The sequence below is a fragment of the Balearica regulorum genome, chromosome 4 (genome assembly GCF_011004875.1).
Source record: "Balearica regulorum gibbericeps isolate bBalReg1 chromosome 4, bBalReg1.pri, whole genome shotgun sequence".
Classification (NCBI taxonomy): Eukaryota; Metazoa; Chordata; class Aves; order Gruiformes; family Gruidae; genus Balearica; species Balearica regulorum.
Genome location: NC_046187.1, coordinates 51486245 through 51508091, shown reverse-complemented (window position 1 = coordinate 51508091; position 21847 = coordinate 51486245). Strand labels below are relative to the sequence as shown.

Here is a 21847-nt window from a genome sequence, read left to right as displayed (position 1 = left end):
TAACTTATACACACAAAATACCATTTCTTCTGACAAGGTTATATATATGATTAACCTCTATGTTCATATAGTAATGTATAAAAACTATAAGATGTATAATTGTGGGGTATTTGTTGTGTACTTTTTTAATTTTTCAAATGTTTTAAAGTGCAATTGTTTATTATACTAATGTCATTTTAATTCTTATTAAACTATAACCCAGTCAAAATTATCTAATCAATGATGTATGTATTCTGTGTCTCCTTTTGCTAATAGTGTAGGTCACATTTGCTTTATAAATAGAACTTTTTACAGTGCTACAACTGCCCTGTCTATGCATTTCTGCTAACAATACAATGGAGGAACCAGACGTGATGAAGCAACATAGCAAGTGCAACTTCTACTTTACTTTTTAATTGAAGATGTTAGGATTCAAAGTCTCAGCAGACAGAGTGAGATAATAGTTTCTACTATAGTTCTTTTAGAAGACTTATAATCAGAAAGATGCTCTCAGTTAAGCGTACTTTTGTCACTGCAAACACTTGACTAGCATTACTAAGACCACTGGTAATTTCTTCTAAGGCATTAAAGACAACCAAAACCAATTTACACAACCCTTTATTAATAGTTCTCTGTAAAGACACTGTAGAGAGCATTCATTCAAATTTCTTAAAAAATGATTTGACAATGGTTGATTTGAGCAGTGCACACTTCATCTTGGAACTCATACTGTACCTGTCATTGAAATTTAATAAATATACACATGAAAGTATATTTTTCACTTTAGAATACAAGAAGTAACTCCTACTGACTTCAACAGAGTTTAAGTATATGCTTGACTGAATTGAAGCCAACAAGGGCCTAGGCTCATAAAAGACGAACTATTCAGTTTATACAAACTATCGTAAACAGGTCAGTACTACCAGGTATATGCAATACAGGCTATGTCTTCAGAAATCAAGTTAAGAAATAGATTAAAAAAAGGACTTGGGTTACCTTGCCACAGCATAGAAACCTTGTCGGACCAGATAAACACCAGTCTCATTGATGCACAGAAGAGCCGGGCACAGGCAAGGAAAGGAAGGAAGCTCAGGGCACAGGCTAGGCTGGACTCATAGAAGGGAATACATTCCTCCCTCATGGAGACATGCAGAGTATGGCACCTTACCACAATTTCTCCCAATCCTGTGTTTGAAGCCAAACTACTGACTTTCATTTTCTTACTACACAGGTCAAAGCACAACATTCAACCCCAAAACATCTTTCATGTTCTTTCATGAATTGGAGCTGGGAAATGAGGGAGGGACAATGAAACTTCTGGTTGGGTGCTGAGCAGCCAACCTCTTTCAATCAGTACAGGAAATCAAACAACCATCATTTTACCTATTCTGGACACTGAATGGTGCAAAATGCTACCTGAGAGGTCTGCAAAGAGCACCTCTTGCTTGCAGTAAAATAGACAGGTAGAGAGCGCCTGTGAATTCTTAATTTACAAATGTAAACAATAAAAAGGAAGCAGCCTAACATCTTAGCTGTTCTTTTTTTCCTGTTATATACAAATCTAGGCAATAAACATAATCATTTCTACAGCCAACAACAAGCTTTGTTCCCCATACTACGGGGGAAGAGAAAACCTCTCCTGGAAGCTTATCTGTTCCTTCTGCTGTTCCACTCTTGGCATTCAGGATCCACACTTTGCCATCTGTAGATACTGCTGCCAAAAGAATTCTGTTCTTTAAGTCATCACTTTGGAAAACAAATGGTGTTCCATACACACTTGAAGTGGCTTCAAATTTCCACAGTAAATTACCCTCCATGTTACAACAGTAGATAAAGCAATCATGGGAGCCAAAAAATACTTCTTGCTTAGTTAAACTTGAGATGCATGGAGATGAAAACACTGGTCCATTAGTGGAAAACTGCCAAACCTACAGAAAGAACATAACCGCCCATTATCAAAGGTTGTTCACATTATCAGTTTGAAAGCAACTGTACTTTTTTAATAGACTCATTGTTGACAGGAGACCATTTTATTTTGAGAGCATACTAGATTTCAGTGAGGGCTTGTAAATACTTGTCAAATTACAAGTTAAGTTTTACATACAGCATATAAGTGATAAAAAGACTCATAAAATAGATGTGCAAGAGTTACTACATTCTGTGAGGCCCATGTAAAGATGGCCAACTTGGGAAAAAAAAATATTCTTGGGCTGTTGTACAATTAGTAATGAACTTTGAGAATTCCCTTCTTTGCCAAAAAGGCAAATATTCCTTTTGTAACATAGATTTCCTCTGCTCATGCTAATGATGTGCAGATCCCTCCTCAAGAGAGTATCAGTTCTGCAACACTGCGGCAAGCAGACAGCATGGCATGGGCTAACACATATTTTATAATCGGGAAAGGCTTAGGAATTGCCATGTATACTGCATCTCAGGTGAACAAACAGAAACAGTGTCAGTTGTTTTAACACCAGATACAAACCACATTCATCTCTGAGGAACTAAAAAAAAATTCTCATTTAATTCAACGTGAACCTGACACATATTTTGCCAGGATTATGATTTGGCATTTTTTGATAAATGCATAAACATTCTAAGAAACCTTTACTTCTAAATAGCCACCATCGTACAGAAGAGAGAGCTTTAAACAAGCTTGAAAAACTCCAAAACCATACCATTTCATTTGCTGGCACTACTCTTGACCCTTTACTTTGGGTGTAAGCTCTGAGCTAGAAATTCTCTTCCTGCATTAAGCAACTTGAGACTTTGCGGTTTTGCCATGAACTGCATGGACTACCCTAGGCAAAGAGTTTTTCTACTTTCTCCTCTCTATAACAATAGACACTTCTATTTGGTTCACAAAAAGGTATATGTCAATCATTAAATCTCAGAAAACAGTATTAATAAAGCATCTTATTCAGGGTTTTGTGATGAACAAAAAAAAAACCCAACAACACTTTTACCTTTTCTCCAGAATGAGTGTAACAATATACGTTTCCATCCACACACCCAACGCAAATGTATTTCTCATTGCAGTGAGGAGAGGAGAATAGTGGTTTTCCCAGGAAGCTTTTCCAAATCTTATTCCCCATCACCTGTAAATGGCAGCATGGAATATCTGATGCTTAACACAACTGTAAATGGCTGCAGAAAACAACCCCTCCTTCACAGCTTGACCCAGCTCTTAAGAATTAGGGGCGGGGGGGGGGGGAAGCAAAGAAAAGCAGGCTTCTCCCAGCCAGAATGCACACCAGAACAAAACTAGTCTTCAAATCTTATTCCAACAAAATGTTTAGTGTTTTCCTTGGGATACTCAATATGCCTGTTTCACTCTTCCTTGCCCTAGGCAACATAATAACGATAATAGTGTAGTAGTAATAGTAGTAGTTCTAATAAATGACAGATTAATTTTCTATTCCATTCCCAGGTCCTCAGTATGTGACAAGGACCAATAAAGGAGAGGGCATCTTGAAAGCAAATCATGTTGATTATGTCATAAACTATAAATACTGTAGGAAATGCTGCAATCCACAATCTATGATTGTCACAATAAGCTCATAACATAGCCTACACACTCCTATTTTTATAAATAATCACTTGGAGTTACAGCTGGGTTTCTCAACTACCTGTTACTCAGGATTATGGGGGGGGGGGGGAGGTTTTTCTTAACCACAGCCCACTAGAGCTGCAAAACCATACACCGTTTTTCTAACACTAGGCTGGGTATTACTGAAGAAACTGGTAGTGGGTGAGAGGTACAGATGGTTAGGACTGATGCTCTGGGTTGTGTGAGTACAAAAACATGAACAGCTGCTCCAAGTGACTGTTCCTTTTATCAGGCAGGACCAGCTGTAAGCCAACAATCCTTCAGAAAAACCATGAAATTGCTCCACATCTGTCAAGGATGTAATTTCCTCAGTGCAGAGAACAGAACAGCAGTCCAAGATTAAGGAAGACAGCTCTTTAAATGACTACAGGGAAGGAAACACTAAGGGGAATGAAGGAGCTTCTTTCTCTATTCTGTTCTGATTTCAGTAAATTCTGTGTTCGGTTTTTTTTTGTAATCCTACTGTCAAAGGGAGGGAGGGGAAAAAAAAAATCTACAGACATGCTCTCACTCACTAGTTTAACTGATAAGGTAGTATATGAGAAGATGCTGATTCCAACTTTGGCCTACAGTCAGCATGTAAATTCAAGCAAGTCACTTCAGTTGTCTTTATCAACAGATAGCTTTCTGAAATACAGGAACTATTATGGTAACCTTGTGTATAATAATAAGGCCCTCAAGTGAAAAATATCTTACAGTAACATACGATCATCTAGTTCCTTTCATCAGAAAAGTGATCTTAACTTCAGAAATGCATTTTGGTTTCATTTAAATTTGAGATTGGGATCAAAGACAAGTAAGCAAAGGTACATACTGGGTTTACAGCCAATAATAGTCCTCCTAGTGTAGCAACATAAAGATGATGTGGAAAAGAACTTAGACAAGGAGATGAGAACACAGCTCCACCTTCACAATGTAACTTCCATATACATGCCCTTTTCTGTAAATACAAGAAAAAAGATAATTTTTTTTCAATTAGAGTTAAAGCTCCTCATGTCTACAAAGACCTTCGAATGTCAAAGCTTACCAAACATTGCATTTACTTTGCAAATACTAGTTAAGAAGATATAATCTACATGCTATTATAGGAACACATATGCCGTTGGCTACTTTCTCTTCCAGTAAATAAATTCAGCTAATGAAGAGGCAGTATCTGCCCCTCTTATTTTCCATCTCCCTTCATCTGCTCTTTTAGACTGTAGGATTCTCTCTCCACCATTAAGCCCTAACTTTAATTCTAGCTCTGCACCCAATTCTGAAACACCCACAGAGAATTTAATAACTAAGAAACTTAAGATTTGGTTTCAACCAGAACTATTAGCACAAGAACCAGAGCTGAGGACATCACTAAAACTATTTACTACCACATAATCCTAATCCCTCTTCAAGCAGTCCTAAGTATTTCAAAAGAGTAATTGTGGACTCCTGACAATACTAACAACAGTGGAGCTCCATCTGGTGTACTACAACTGGGGTCCAAGTTGGATATTTATTCTTCTGTATGTAAAACTCAGTCTGTGTTCTTACATAAATATCCAAAGCATACACATGTTGGTCATGTGATCCTACGTAGACTAGTCCACTGGAAGGGTCTACAACTGCAGAGCTCTTCACAGTATCTTCTGTAACAAAAGTCCAGTGTATTTCTCCATCATTGCTTTGAAGCACATACACTAAACCATCATAACAACCTGTGTGAAATAAAACACAACAGGGGAAAAAAAGGGATAATGAATACTTGTATTTACGGTGTGATTTATGCTGCTAGCTGCATCACTGCTGGAAAAAGTAAGATGACTCACGAGGTACAGTTTCAAAATATTTTCCAAAGCTCCTCCTTTTAGCGCAAAGTCTTTGCTGATAGCTCATACATTCAAAGCTGATTGTTCAGTGTGTTCTTTCCAGGTTACATTTAGAATATACTTATTTCATTGCCTTTCTATCAAATTTTAATTACCTCCTTCTCTAATTTTCCTTTCTGAAAACAAAGATGCTGAAAGAATAAGGTCTGTTGTTTTCTAATGAAAACTGAACTGTAGCTCTAGAAACTCCTTCAGTTTTAATGAAGCATTACATTTTTATTATCAGAGTAAATAGAAATCAAAATGGTAGCAAAAAGATGGTAACATTAGCTTTGCACAACAAACCTCACCAGCTGCACATCTGTGCTAACCAGTGATACATACGTAATAGCTAAAAAGATAACACTAAGATGAATAATGGCAACTCCGTTGACAACAGATATGACAAAACCAAAAAACTATCCAAACATGTTATTTACATTTCCAAAAAGAAGAGTCAAAGGAGATAGTTAAACTCTGAAAAATAATCTGAGGCATCATGTACTAATTTCTACCTCTATCAATTTTTAAAGACATTTTAAGACTGTATCACCTTTCCATACTTTTTTAAAAAAAGTTTAATGGTCACACCTTAATCAACCGCTAAAAAGAAACCATACCCATTGACTACTCCTTAATAAGGCCTCATTAATAAATTGGCATATAATAAACCACAAGTGTATATGTTAGATAAGCTCCATCACTGGCTATCATGAAACTTATATTACTTCCTCCTTCTGTTTCTGTTTTATAATAAATTAGTTCTGAAGCAGATATGGAAGTTTATGGATAAGTGTAGATGGAGGGCATTCAGAGGTAAGAAATAAGATTCTCTGTCATTCATCTTGTATTTAGCAGAAAAAATAATTGCAAATTAAGGCTAAGACAAAAGACGTACCAACAATAATGAAATTTCCACACTTAGATACGCAGGCAGAAGATTCAATACGACCTCCAAGGTTCTTCTCCCATTTTATTTCTCCCAAATCTAGATCAATTGCTTGCATTGCATGAGAGTGAGAGCCGACATATACAGATGCAGATGCTTCTTCTTTAGATGGTATTATAACCAGTGGTGATGCATCAACACATTTTCTTGTATTTGACTTCCATCTTATGCATAATGCCAACTCTGCCATTGTTACGTGACTACATTCTGCATGGACTTGCTGGACAGAGCAACAGTCTGTTTTATTTGCCTTGTTCGTAACTGTTAAAGTTCTGTTCTCCATTTCACATCCTTGCGCATGGCTTTTTGTTACACTTGGAGTGAGTAAATGCAGAAAGGACGGTTGCTGCAGCATTTCCACTCCTACCTGTACTGTATTACTGGGCTGCATAAAAGACTTGGTGAAATTCACAGAAAAAAGATGATTTCCTCTGCTTAGTGCAATAAATGAAGTTAACACTGAAGCAACCTCAAGATCTCTTTCAGATTTCAGTTTAATATATTTTCCATGAAACTCCTCTCCACTGTTCCCACTTAATTTTCTTTTCACAATATTGTCATAATTCATTAATTGGTCTTCATCTGGAAACAGAATTTTACGAATATGTCTATAAACCTCTTCAATCGAGCAGCTGAGAATAACTTCAAGAAGTCCAGGCACAGCTTTGCCTACTAGCATCTCAATTTCATCATAAAATTGTAGAGCCTTTAAGGAGTCTCCACCACTGTACAGAAATACCGCATCTTTAGAAATTCTGGTGGAATCACCGAGGAGACCCAGAACAGACTAGAGAAAAGAAGAAAGAAAGAGATTAACAGTCCATGGGTGTTACACTATGTCACACACACAAAGATTCAAGTTGGGTAAAATCCACCTGAATACCCAGAAGTCCCACTAAAAATCAACAACTGAGGAAACTCACTAGTCTGCAAAAAATCACACGAAACATGAAATGCCAATAGCAGTAGTAATGGAACAAGAGTTGGGGAGGAATGGGGAAACAGGGAGATACTAGTTCTGTACTACAAAATGTTTTGCTCAATTCCAATTCTGGAGTCTAAGGAATTAAAGCAAATTGTGCTGCATTTTTGTTGGCCATTTTCAATCTCAATACCATGTATCAATGACAACTTTGCAGATAAAACACTGATGCCTTTTGATAAAATTGGTTTAGGTGCTTTATTTTTTATTAATAAAACTTACATCTACTGCTATCTTTTACATCTGAATTATTTACGTAACCTACTTATCTACCTACTTTTGAAGCTATAACCCCTTCAATTCATGAAGGATTTTGGATTTGGCATTGTTACTACAACAAACAGCAATTACTATGTCTCCTCTCACTGCACTCCCTGCTTGTTAAGTCTGGGCGTGAAGTCCAAATGCTCTGGTTTTGGAAACCACATTCTGCTGTCCATAATGGGTCTAGGGCACATCCCATCCCTTTGGGTTATCATTTCTACAGCCACCAACATGGCAGGTATCAGCACAGGCAAATTGTGTTACTAATTCACTACATTTACTTGTTCAAGTCCTAGTCACAGCAAATTCCACTTCCAGGTGAAACTTGGAAGTCTATCTTGGAAAAAAAAAAAAAAAGTAATACTGTTTGGCATCACATTTTGATACCTTGAAAAACAAGTCTTTAGCACAGAAATTTAGAAACAATACAAACAGACAGTCCAAGAGACAGTTACACAACTGTGCCATCTATTTAAAAAAAGACTCTTCAATTCATAATTATCTTGAGAAAGAAGAAACTCTACTATCACAGTAGCTATTTTGTACAAAGTTTCCATGTCCCAGTTCCTTGTTTCCCCTAGGGATACCTTCTTTGGCATGTGAAGCAGTATTCAAAAAGCTACTGACAGGTTACGTCCTTCCTATGCTAATTGCTTATACCTCATAGTCTGCAGCTTTATCTGATGGAGAAATATAAATGACTCCCTCTCAGCCGCTGCAGAGTGACTGTATTTAAGTATTAACTGAACAGAAAGAGCTGTACTACTTAAATCTATAGGCAGCTAGAATGTTCTGGTTGCATTAGTCATACTTCTTAAAACTGTTTAATTCCTGACACATGTATAATGATCCACTTGCAAAGATAAAAAGGCAGCTCAAAATACTACCTTCCATAAATACTGCAATCTTTCCCACAATTCCTCTGCGCCACTCAGCTTACTGTCACGCCTTCTGGAGTTTAGATGGTTCTGGTAAATCTTGTTCAGTTCAGATATATCAACTTTGCCTTTGTAGAAAATAAAGTACGATTTTTTTCATTGCTCTTTTACAATTTACACTTCTAAAACTTGCTCTGCCCAAATAGTCACTCTATTCTTGTACACACTTCCTTATTCATACTCAACTGCACCTGTGTTTTGGTTTGGTTTTTTTTTACCCAGTCAATCAACTACACTTAACAAAACCCAATAAGGTTTTTGAAAATTTACCCTAGCCTCCCACATAATCCCACCTTCAGGGCCTGATCTTTTCCCAGCTGGTGTCAGAGTTCTGTTGCAGACTGCAACAGGAACAACTGAGAAAAGAAACGTGCAGTGTTAATACTAAACTGATTTTACTAGACTGATTTGACTCTTGAACGAAACATTATCAAGAAAACATAATACGTGGTCATCATTTCTTACTAGGAGTTAGTTATCTAATGTACGTATTTAAAAAGTATAAATCAGGTACCGGATTTTGGTCAAAAAAAAAAAAAAAAGAATAGAGACCATTAAAATAAGTGGCAAGGGTACTTAATAGTTTCGTTTACCATGTGTTGTCAAAGGCAAAGCTTTAATCAGTACAAGCTCATCAGGGACGGCATGAGCTGGTAGATGTTTCTGGAGTTCTTTAAGTGTTTCTTTCTTTTTTAAATCATCTTTGGGTACAACAAACAGGACAAGCTTTTCATGCTGATACCAGGTCACTGCACAGGCTTCTACCTGACAAAGATCTTCAGCAGCCTGTAATTAAAAAATATTAGTCTTGCTTTGAAACACAGTTCATCAAGACAGTAAAAGGAGCAAAAACTACAATGTATAAAAGTGCACATTTAAAATTCGTAGTCTCAAAATCCTACGTAACATCCTGTGAAATACCTTCTCTTGTAGCTACAGTTTGTGCTTTTTCACATAAAAACAGAGATATATATTTGCCTAAATGCCGTGAATGAGATATAATCCATGAGTCTGACATTCAGTCTTGTAGAACAATCACTATACAAGCATTGCAGTGCAACACTCAGTATTTTTCAGGTGTTTATATAGTTCTCAATTCTGCTGGAAGAAACCATACAATAAAACAGATTTCCAAGAACTCAGAACCAAAGTCCTCCCTAAATTACATGACTAGATATTTTATTTAAGACTCCTAAAAGTCATCTGAAGATGAGTAAATACCCATTTTTGATGATAATGATGTGTTTCTTATCCCTGCTCTTTTATACTGGCATACTCTATTCACTAGGTATTACATTACCTGCTGCAAACACTCAATATTAAAACGTTTGCCATGACGTTTAATCTGATTGTCTTTCCGACCCAAGAAGAACAACTTTGCATTCTGTACTTTTACAAAATCCCCTGTTTCTCTCATTGTGCCCAGGGGTACATTTATTTCATCATCAAGAAAGCAGATTCGTTCTTCACCACCTACACAAGATAAGATCATGGTCACATATATTAAATGGCTAACTTTAAATGAAGATTATAAAGAGTATGCTATCAAATTCTCCTAAACTCTAACAAGCATTATAAGAAGTACTGAAAGATTAATATTAATGTCTAAACTTCTGCAATGTACAAACTGGGCTATGCAGTTAATTCACATAAATTACTTCAATTGAGAGTGTCAAAATGCAAGCAGGAAAAAAAGTCAATATAATGAAAGCACAGTCTGCAGATAAGATTATGTTAATTTCCTGTTCATCATTCCAACAACCTAAAATACCACCAGAAGGTTCCCAGCTCAATGGGAACTTAAAATGCTATATTAATCTGCATATCAGAGTTAGACATCAACTAAAATAATCAATGTATTATTAAAACTCAATCCATTAAGAAAAGTATCTTAGAAGAGTAAGAAATATAAAATAACCTATAAATATTTGTCCCTCGCCTTCCAGAATTGCCGAACCGCTGGTATCTCTGACCTCAACTTTTGTTCCTAGGAGCGGTGATCCCAAAGGTATAGGGAAGTCCATTCTAAAGATATTAAAGAGAGAAAAAGTAAAAATCTTTGCCTTCTGAACACAAAACAACTGTTCCAGAAATGACTTAGCATACAGTCTTTTAAAGGGTTGGTATTAGAGCAAAAATAGATGCTTGGGGCTTCTTTCTACAAATGTTTCTTCTTTAAAAACATCTTTATTTGTTCAAAATTAAAAACCTCATCAGTGTGCATGGATTTCATCATCATATACCAAAAACCACAGAATGATAAAAAATAAAGTTTGAATGGACCTTGAAATACCCTGAGAGTACCCTGCAAATTTCAGCCAGTTTTTAAGTCCCCCAGGTTGAAACTTCCATCAAGTCAATCAATTTAAACACATGTAACTGCTTTCTAATTCATTCTTTCCTTGTCCTACCTAGTTTGAGCTTTTGTTCTATTTTATTACTGATGTTGTGGCTTTCAGCAAAGACTTAAATGAAAGAAACTAATTTCAATGTAATGTATTTATTATAGACTTCTGTTGAGCTGCAGACCAACTCCTTCCTTTCCTTTCATTCTCTAACTTCTTCAAGCACTTGGAGAACCTCATTTATTGAATATAGACACTATTTCTGAGTGGGAGTAAGAGAATAATATATTTTCTTCAGTAAAGCAAAATTTAAAAAGCAAAGTAACTTTAAATAACTTTGGTAATATATGAAGTTAGGCATGCATTCCAGTTCAATTTCTATCATAAAGTCTCATATTTTAACCTAACAGTTCTTATTCAACTGTTATTTAGGGTGTTGAAACTTCTCGTTTCCTCTGATCACTCAAGGAATTCTGTATCGCAATTTGAAAAAAAGCAGTCAAATTTTGTAAAACGTGCATTTCTGGCAAGTGAGAATCTTCTCCTATTCCTTCTTCTAGTCAGCTTCAAAATATAATTACTTGACAAACAGGTATAAGAAAGCATCCCAGATAGTCAATTTGTCTGCCCCATACCATGGGGAAGTCCCAACACAAAGACAAAACCAAAAAAGAGTAGAATTCAGCATCACTAAACAAACCCCCAAGATTCCTACATATACCATAGAACATCAAAAATAAAAGACAAACACCACCTTATTTGGCCATTATTCTTAAGAGACTTGAAATTAGACATTTAATTTTGCCAAACTTATCTAAAAAAACTGAGGGATGCAGATGACTAAGGCACTAACTTTGTGCTGATTTTGTTTCATTTTCTAGTATTTTCTAGAAACTGTGGCAGTTTTCATGATTTGGCTAGCAAAAATAAAAGCCCACTGTACTCCAACTGTCCTACCAGCACTAAGAAACAAAGGCGACATAAAATGGTCTGTCTTGGTTTTGTTGTATCTGGGGCCGCTTACTGCAAAGGAACCCTAATTCCCTTTGCAATGAGGCTTAGAGGGAACAGGCTCTGAGGTGAAGGCAGGGGAAACAACAGTCAGAGACTATAAAAACTTCCATCATTCTAACTGCACACCAGTTAGGACTGAAGAACAACATGTTATCTCTGGAGCACAGAAACTTTGAGTAGAAAAAACAAGTTTCACTGAAGAAAAGATAATGTTTGAACTCAGAGAAACTAGAATGAAAATGAGTTTTGCATGATAATTTAATAACACATTATGACCATCTACCATTTTCAGTCTTCAGGGGCTTAAGTACCTGGTTAATGTATTGCATCATTTGTCCAAAACATCCCGTTTCATAGGACACATCTAACTCGAGTCATACGTATAATTATCATGCCAGGGAATAACTACACATTTCAGAGAGCAAATGAAACACTGAGCTAACTGGAAATACCTTTCACGACCTTGACACTCCTGCAACTCTCTTTATAGAATACAATGAACAAAAAAAAAAGTCAGTAATTGAGTGAAAATGGCAGAGGGTTAAATGATGAGAAGAAAGTACTTCTGGAAGTCTAAGTAAAATTACTCTGAGACCTTGGGTGAGCCACTTTGGACAAATTTCTGTCATCCATACTAGTCAAGTAATATCAGTAGGATCATTTGCTGAACAGCATATTATCCAATATTAGAAAAAAACCCCAGTGTCTAGTCTCCACTTAATTATTTGTGGAGTTTTAAAAACTGTAGGCGAAAACACAGTAGCAGTAAGAAACACATGTATATCTACTGTTACATTTGAAAGTAATCTTTGAGCATTTTTGCTTAAAATAAGTAAATCTCAGAAGTAACATTTTGAACTTGATAGAGCTAAGCTATGAGTGTATCTTTGTTCCGAGGGTATGATTAGGAGTTACAGAGCTCCATTTCTTTACTCTCACTGAGAGCTGTGTTAGGTTTCCTTTCTTTGAACCTGCAAGATCTCACCAGAAAAGCCTCATGATGAGCAAGAGTATGGCTAACTGAAGTTACTAACAAATTGGTTAGGAGCCATTTGCCTGCAGAAGTGCACACTGATTCAATATTGCTGCATAGCCAGAGACAGCACACCCTGGACTAGGCTAGTCCAGGTTCAGCGTGTGGAATCACAGGCTGGAATGAGAAAGAGGTCTAGATAGAGAGACGACCAAAACAGAGACCATCACGACACACTGCATGAAACTTAACACGTCTACAAGTACACAGGATTTCAGACTGCAGTTCTGTGGTTCAAGAATCACTCATCAAAAACTTTTACTTGAGGGTGCTGTATTAGAGTATGAGAGGATAGATTAGTCTATTTCTACATAAAAACCAAATGTAACTTCTACCAGCATAAACACTCTTCAGGACTCAGTAGCCCTGGAAACAGGAGTCTGAGGTTCTATTTCTAGTGATTTTCATTATTCACATGCCAAGCCATGAAAACAGTGACGTTTCCTACCTAAAATCAGGACTAAAAACCTCTTCAGGAATCTTGTAGCACGTGGCCCAACTTGACACTTCGGTAATACCATACAGATTAAAAATACTTGTTTTGTTCTCCTTGTGCTTCCAACTTTTCAAGAGATTCAGTACAGGAAATGCTTCACCGCCAAGGGCTAAGACACGGAGTGAAGTATTTGCAGACAACACTGTTGATTTAATAATGTGAGCTCCAAACCTTCTGAGAAGTGTTGGTGTTGCCTGAATGATACATATTAAAGACAGGGAAAAAAAAAAAAAAGATAAAGATCTGTTATATTTTTTCAGTATATGTGTAAACCTCTTCCTGCTTTATCATATCCACTGCTTAGCTATATTGTGGATGTACTTAACAATCATCTATGTATAGAAGATGCCATCAGCCATCAGATACCAATATAGATTGTGCTGGTTTTTGTAAGATTTTGTTTATTGTGTGAAGCCCTTAATGAGCACTATCAAGACCAATCTATGTTCTTCTGCAGAGTTTTTACTTTACTTCCATGTGTTATGGGTTCCATGTTGCGTCTCAGCTATTAGTTCTTCTGTTAATTAGTTTGAAATAAAAAACAGCAAACACAATATTCTCTTGATGTTACTGCCAGGGCTTTTTTTGCCTTCATTCAGCATGTTACAGCTAAAATATAAACTATACATCTGATTAACCTTCATACAGAAAATTTAAAGACCTTTCCATAACACTAAAAATTTATAGGATGTCAGACTTTGGGTTGTTCTTTATTCGTGTAAATATACCAATTTACAAAGATTAGTTTTTCTGAAAGCTTTCACCTTACTCTCTAAAATGAGCAGAGGAAAAAAAAAAGGGAAAGCGAGGTGACCCCAAACAAAACAGCTTCCTTAAATACTGCTACTTCTAGAAAGCTATTGCTGATGTAGAGCCCTTTCACTGAGAGGAAAAATAGCAAATCATTTTAACCGACACTCATACTTCACTCTTATTCTTAACTATTTTTTCTAGAAAGAGGACTGGAAAATCAATTTAATATTTCTTACCAGGTTATTTTCTTCTAGTAACAGATGAAGACCATCACTTTACAATTGATCATTTTAACTTCAGTGAATTATAGTGAAGAAAAAAGGGGGTAAAAAATTACCCTTTCCCTCCCTCATAACTGCTTTTCAGATTTCTCAAGTCTGCTTGAGCAAGTCAAGAGGGGAAGGTAATGTTTTGCTATAATTTCAGAAACATCATAAAACTAGTCATCATCAGTTAAGCTATACGGAGAACATTTTTGTCATTAACTTAGCTGAAAATGATTTAAAAAAATCAAAAAATCAAACTTTTCTTAGGAAGACATTTCAAACATCTTCATTCCACCAAATTCGGCCTTTCTCTGTTAATGCTTAACACACATTTAAAAAAAAATCTTAAAAAGTCCTAAAAATACGTAAAAAAATCTTGCTAACAGAGATTAGTATCTAGGATTTTTTTCTAATAGCAAGTGAGGTAAACTGATGAAGAAACTTGTATGTACCAGGAAAATCTACAGCACTGAAGTTTATAGCAATCATCATAAATGAAAATAAAAGCAGGGAATAAAGTTACAAAATTCAGATTTTGTGGATTTTAGTGGATTTTTTTCTGCTGTGGAATCCTCAGCTAGCTACTTGCTAATCTTAAATTTGCACCCTACAATCTCAACTACTACCATTCCTCCAAAAGAAAAGAAACCTTGGGATTTCTAGCAGGGCAAATACTTCAGAATTACTACATGAATGACAAAGCAAGGCTTAGGGGTTGATTTATCACAATTAATAGACTAACCAGACGATACTCATTTGTTCAAAGTTGGTTACAAGCGAGATCCATTTCTAGCGACTCTTCCCCCGACACCCTGGTTTAAGTTTCAATACTCAATTAATAGTTTTACAAAATACCTCATTACATTACAAGGCAAGGGCTAGGCTTATTCAGCCATGCTGGATGCTCATAACTTCAAGTAAATTTTCCAAAAATGAACTTTAAAACTATTAAAATTGAGATCATATAGGAGATGATCTATTCCAAGACATAAGGGGCACATGAAGTCTCATATAAAGAGGTGGCCTGAAAACAGTAAGTGCTGCTGTGGAATCAATTCTTCTCTTGCTCCCATTATTGTAAAAACAACACCCTATAAATGGCACTGGTTTAGTTGTTGTATCTTTAGCATAGAGACTACCATTAAAACTTAAAAGTCGTTTATGAGGAAAGAGTCTAAAATTAAGCCCATTAAAAAATGCTAAAAATGTCTACAACAGGTTACTCCATTACCAGATTCTTCAGAACTGCTTAATTAACAGAATAATTTAATTAATCCTTAAGAATTAATGGTTTCTTAAGATGAAGGCTTTGATTAAATGATCATTTTCTAAACTGCTAACATGCTACAGCAAAAAGGATCGCATGAGCTACCCTTTCAAGGAAGAACACTCCTGCTCTGTTATCATTAGGCGTGATGAAAAAGTAGTACACATTAGCAAAGGTGAGAAGCAAGACACCAAAGATACTTATCTTAGGTGTTGCCTACCTGCAACACTGTCACATGGTGATGGTGAAATAGAGCAGCAGACAGCTCCACAGGCATCATTTTAATAGTGTTTGGTACTACAAGGATAGAGGCTCCGCTTGTCAGAGCAATGAACAGTTCAACCACAGATGGGTCAAATGTTAGAGGAGAAGCCAGGAATAGCATATCATCCTGTGTGATCTCAAATATGGATCTAAAATAAAAAAGCTAGGAATTACAAATCTGATGCATGTTCTTAAAAAACTCCCAAACTGGAAGAGCAGCATGAAAGAAATGTGCTTCAGCAAAGCTAAGGTCTCAAGGGCTACTCTGAAGATACAGGCATATGCAGGCCAGATAATTTGAGCAAGAGCTTCTGCAATCAAGACTGTAACTACTGATTGAACTAATGAGGTCCTTTACAAAGATATCCACCACATTATACCACGGTACACTACATTGAAGAGCATATTTCAACTAATGGACGCTCACTAAAAAAAACAAAGAAAGAAAGAAAAAGGTGGTATTTTCCATAATAGATTTCTTTCTGTTCCATATAGTACTTTCTAAAAAAATCTAGGTAGCCTAAAAAGGAATTAGAACTTCAAAACTACAGAACACACTAAATATAACTGTGAACAAATAATTAGCTCTGTTATCTATTTCTTTTAAACTGTAAGCCAGAATACAATACTTACAGCAACAGTGTATTATTTGAAGTACATCCCTCAAAAATTCAGGTAAAGCACCATTCAAACATTAAAAACAACATTGAAGGAAACAAAGTTTCATACGATGCTACTTAAGAAACAATGGAAACAAACACAAAGAAACTTGAAAAGGCTGGGAAGGAGGAAGAAGTGAAGCAGTGTTAGCAAAACCCCAATCTACACTCCTCTGAAGTATTAAAAAGAGAGTCCCTAAACGTCAGATTTGTAAAAATATTTAAAAGGAAAATTGGAAACCACACTTACTTAAGATGCTGAATATTTGGCACTATACATTTATGAGGCACTCTGACTATTTTGGGGATCCCTGTAGTTCCTGATGTATGCAAGATGTATGCTAAAGAGTATTTCTGGCCAATGTCCGTGTATCTTCCTTCTGATGTTTCTACTTTGGTTTGATCTGGGCAAACAGTATATCCTGGCTGTGAGTTACTCGTAGCTTTGAAAGGTTCATATTTACTTTTCACGTCATCTACTTGTGAATTTAAATCAGTGTTGCTTGAGCTCACTTGGAAGAGAGTTACCCCAAGATGTTTTATTGTGGAAGAACTGTGGTAAAACCAACCAACATGGGACATCTGGAATTTCTGTAAGAGAAAATAAACAATTTAAACAGCAGAACTCAAGACACACTGTTACTGTTCTACAGTATGCAACGAAATACGAAACAGCGTTTCATACAAATAAGCTGTGATTTTTCATGCCTCTAACTTTTGGAGGACACACATCAGACAGTTTTAAGCTCATATATTTTTATATATTAAATATGAGTCAACACAGACTTTATAAATGCAAAATAAACAATTTTCTGAGCAAATAATGAATGAAAGGGAAAATATACAAAAGAATTCTGCAGAAGACAACTCTGAATTATAACTAGATGTTTCAATCTTGTCTGTTCCCATTGCAATGAGTGAGGGTACAAGATTTGGGAGGAGTTGGACAAAAGGAAACCAAAGAATTAAACTGAGTTATTTTCAACAATTGCAAAGATTTCCAACTCTTAACCATGCCATATGGAGAAACAAGCTTGGAAGAGCCTTACAATGCCAGAGCCCAACAAGCTTGCCTGGGCAACGCTGTAATAGGAAAGTAGGCATTTTTTTTGAACAGGAGGAGAAGCACGTTGTACTTATAATTTTAAAGATATTCTTTTCTGCATGAGAAAGTCAACCTCTTGACATGAAGAAACAAAACAACCCCATCCAAGCTTACTAATGCAGCATACAATCTGAAGAGCTACACATTTCTAAATTGCCCTTTAATGCTTCCTGTAGAAGCCTGAACACTTACATTTATTTTGTCATTCTCAACAAGAACATATTGGAGATTGCTTTTCTTCATGAAATAAGTGGATAACATTGGTGGTGCATCTGGATCAATAGGAGAATAGGCAGCTGGAACCTGAAGGATTCTAACAAGACAAAAATGTTTTAAATATATACAAGAAATTAAAGAAAATCCTCTTAAATTTCACTGTTTCTTTTATACTGCCATTAGTTCCCAGAGCCAGAAAATGTAGTCATAATATGACTTTTAAAGATTTTGTTAGAAATAAAGAAGCAAATTACAATCAGTGTTGCCTTTTGGTATTTTACAGCAAGGAAAAAGATTAAAGCTAGATGAAAACATTCAAAATTCTTCCTGGCAAAGCAGGGTGATGATGACAAAAGTATCACTGACATCAACAGCACCATGCTTTAAAAGCTTTTGCTATTGACTAGGAACAGAAGTATAAGCTTTTCATTTATACATATACAATGTGTATAAATATATTTTAAAAACCACCAAAACTCTGCACACTGAAAACACTTTCCGTTATCACTACTGGAAAGAAATCAGCATAAGAAAGTCTAAAAGCATACTGGAATTTCGTCTCCAATAAACAGAGGAACACTAAGTATCATTCCCCACTTATTCACTGCACTTCACATTGTAGTGCTTCCTCAACAGTTGATCACGACAATCTCCCCCTCTAGCGGCTCCATTTGACAAAGACAAGCACTTGAATTTGTTAGCGCCACAAAAAGCAAAGATGAGTAAGTGGCAACTAAAACATGAACGGTTCCCATAAATCTTCACATTTCTTCTAAGGCTGGGTTCCTACGTACAATTAGTTATACTTCCTCTTTGTGCAAGTGATGTATCACTGCAGTAATGACAAGATCCAGAACATAGACTTGGAAACCGCAGCATTCTGCATATTTGAACAGCCGCTGGAATCAGTCAGCACCTAAGCCTGCCCTGCATCACATATAGCAGTTAATTACTCAGCAATGGTAGCTATAAGAATCAAAATGCCTCAGCAGTTTCCAGTCATGCAGGAAAAGAAAACTGTGCTCATTGGGATACAAGACAAATCCGGTTGGGAGGGACCTCAGGATGCCTAGTCCAACTCCTGCTCAAGCAGGGCCACCTGTGACACCAGACCTCGTTGTTCAGGGCTTTATCCAGTCAGGTCTTGAAAACTTCCAGGGACAGCGCCTGCACGCCATCTCTGGGCAACCCACTCCACTGCTGGGCTGCAGGGAAAGTGTGTCCTGATCCGTGAGAAAGTTCCTCAGCGCTTCTGGGAGATTTATGATTACAGCGCTCACTCGCTCACCTCACTGAAATCTTTATAGTCAGCTGTCATACATCTTCTTGCACTATTGTGTATTTTGGGTACAGTGTGACAATAGGAAAATACTGATGCAGATCATCCCCCTAGGAAGCAAAACCGCTGCTGTATACATCAGCTGAATAAGCCTGCAATCCTGGGATTTTTTACATCATAAATGCAATGGATATAAAAGATACCTATACAAGGGATACAAACATCAGAATTCATCATCAGAAGTAGAATTTTTTAAATTGCTGAATTCACATGACTATTGAGATCACAAACATTACAATTTCCTAGCCATTAAATAATCAATGTCACTTTAGTGCTGCATTGCTCATTACTTTTTTCTACAATGTTTGCAATGGAACTGTAACTGCATACTCAATTAGCTTAAAGCATGAAACTTGCTTTTAATGCATGTCTTTTTTGCTAGCAAGACAAGAATGCATTAAAAAACCTGCATACTCCCTTTTTTCGCATATATAATTTACTCTGTGAGATCTCCATTTTTAAACAAGCACAACAAAGATACTAGTAATAATTTTTTCATATTTCTATAAATATGCTTAATCAAGCACTTTAAAAAATTGATATAATTACATACATTTTAGGTCGATGAACTTAAGAGTCAAAAAAACTTGAGCAGTGGCTTTTTAAAACATTATAATACTGCCATCTTTCTTCTTAAAGAATGCAAGGCTCCAGTGTCTCTTGACTGAATTACTGTATTACTGCATTTTTGTTGTTATCAAAAATATAAAGAAACTGAAAATTTGCTTTAATAGAGACGACCCTTAAAAAACCGACACAGATTGCAAGCATTACCCTATGATCCAAGATGGTAAGTTAATTCCTGGATAGCAGTAAAGGCCTATTTCACATTTTCCTTGCTGATTACAGTGCTTTTGAAGGAAAGCTGTTAATTCCATGGCAAGCTTAACCACCGTCGCATATGTGTAGAAAGTTGGAGGTTTGTCATTGCATTCATCAAACCAAACTGCTTTTCTATCAGAGTACAGACGAGCTGCCTGATTCACCAGCTCCTGAAGAGTCATCTCAGCTGCATGCCTTCTGTCCCCCTGAAAGATTAACAAACCAGACTGCATTGTCACCTGCCAACTGTTAATATTTTTGTCAAATCATCTAAGTACACAAAACACTACCAAGTACAAAAGCAGATACTCGGCAGAAAACATGCAGCTTCACCACACCTTGTATTGCAGAAGTGTAAAGCTTAATACTTTTATCGTTTACCATAGGTCTCATCGTATGGCCCAGGATACAGTAATTCACTAAGATTTAATTGCACAGAGATAGTTTGGTCCTCACCATTACACCTTTATTTTTAAAGCTGGGCACAACTGAATTAATATCTTTATTAACACAATTAATAGTAGAATTGTGAAATACGAATCTTTCCTTTGCAAGCAGAAAATGCAACACGTCGATTGCCAAGGCTTTTAGGGTACTGCTCGTGCTGGCGCACGTCTCTGCCCTACGGGCCATCCCGTCACGCCCGTACCGGATGACCGAGCCGCGAACCGAAAGGCTCAGGGCTACGGCTCCCTCTCGCCTCCGCCGCGCCAGCCAAGACTCCGCAGCGGTTCCTCCACATCCCCGCCACGCTCAAATCCCCCCCGTTTCCACACACGTCCTGGCCGCTCCCGGATCTCTGCGGGACGGACGCCATCAGCGCAGCCCCACCGACCGTTGCCGCTGGGCCCAACGGCCGAGGCTCGGAGCAACGGTCGCGCCGCGCGAATCCCCACCTGAGACAGCGCCGAGCCGCACTTCCCAGCGCCCTCCCTTGCTCCGCCGCCGCCTAGCAACGGAAGGTCAGCGCTTCTGATTGGCGGGTCAGTGTTAGTCCTGCCCGACTCTGCAGTAACGCAGAGCTCTCATTGGTCGATGGTCGTCGCGCTGTTTGGGAATCAACAAGCTGCGCCCGGTCGGTCAGTGGTCAGCGTGGGGCTGTGCCATTTTTTCCTGAGGGTGAGGGGAACAGGGAGTGCGCCAGAGCCCTCCCAGCTCTCCAGTAAGTCTTGTTCAGACACGAGGAAGAGGGCAAAACAAGGCAGGGGGCTGGGGTGAAGGGCAAGGTTCCTCTGCCACACAGACACGAGTGAAGTCTCTGAACCTGTCCCCCTAAGAGATGGTACAGGCCTTCCTGCCGGTGCTATTACCGTTGGGACGAGGCCAGCGCGTCATTTCCGGGGGGACGGGGTCGGTGGGCGGTTGGGTGATAACGCCTCCCTCCTCGGCCGGGCTGCGGCGGCGGGGAGCGGGGCCCGGGGCAGCCCCTGCCGGACTCCTGGCGGGGCGAGCGGGGAGGGCCGGGGCGTGCTTCCCCCTCGGCTGGCTTTTAGAGGCGGCAGCGGGGAGCGAGGGCGACGGGAACGGAGCCGGCGCTGGGAGAGGGCACCGGTAATGCCGTATGGGCTGCGTGCGGGATAGAGGAGACAGGAAATGATTGCCCCAGCTTCGAGGGCGCTTTCAAGGTGACTTTATTAAAAAAAAAAACAAACCACCAAACCTTCGATGCGTGGTGCCAGCGAGTGCAGTGAAGGGAGAGAAAACAGGA

The 21847-nt window shown here is 37.8% G+C and overlaps 1 protein-coding gene across 7 annotated transcripts; it reads right to left on the bottom strand.

The window, feature by feature from the left end:
- Nucleotides 1-583: 583 nt before the first annotated feature.
- AASDH (aminoadipate-semialdehyde dehydrogenase) lies at nt 584-21472 on the bottom strand. Of its 7 annotated transcripts, none has more exons than XM_075752114.1 (15): nt 21036-21472; nt 20092-20345; nt 17955-18075; nt 16908-17248; nt 15955-16147; nt 13401-13642; nt 10479-10585; nt 9861-10033; nt 9154-9346; nt 8510-8628; nt 6326-7163; nt 5114-5277; nt 4401-4526; nt 2943-3074; nt 584-1907 (listed from the first exon to the last, which is right to left on the bottom strand). In XM_075752114.1, exons 2-15 carry the CDS (start codon nt 20319-20321, stop codon nt 1500-1502), a joined length of 3387 nt encoding a protein of 1128 aa, XP_075608229.1. In that variant the 5' UTR covers nt 20322-20345; nt 21036-21472; the 3' UTR covers nt 584-1499. The 7 variants fall into 7 exon arrangements, with proteins under 7 accessions (XP_075608229.1, XP_075608230.1, XP_075608228.1 ...); XM_075752115.1 differs by having other exon boundaries at nt 20975-21038; XM_075752113.1 differs by lacking the exon at nt 21036-21472 and adding an exon at nt 20789-20917.
- Between the last annotated feature and the right edge of the window lie 375 nt (nt 21473-21847).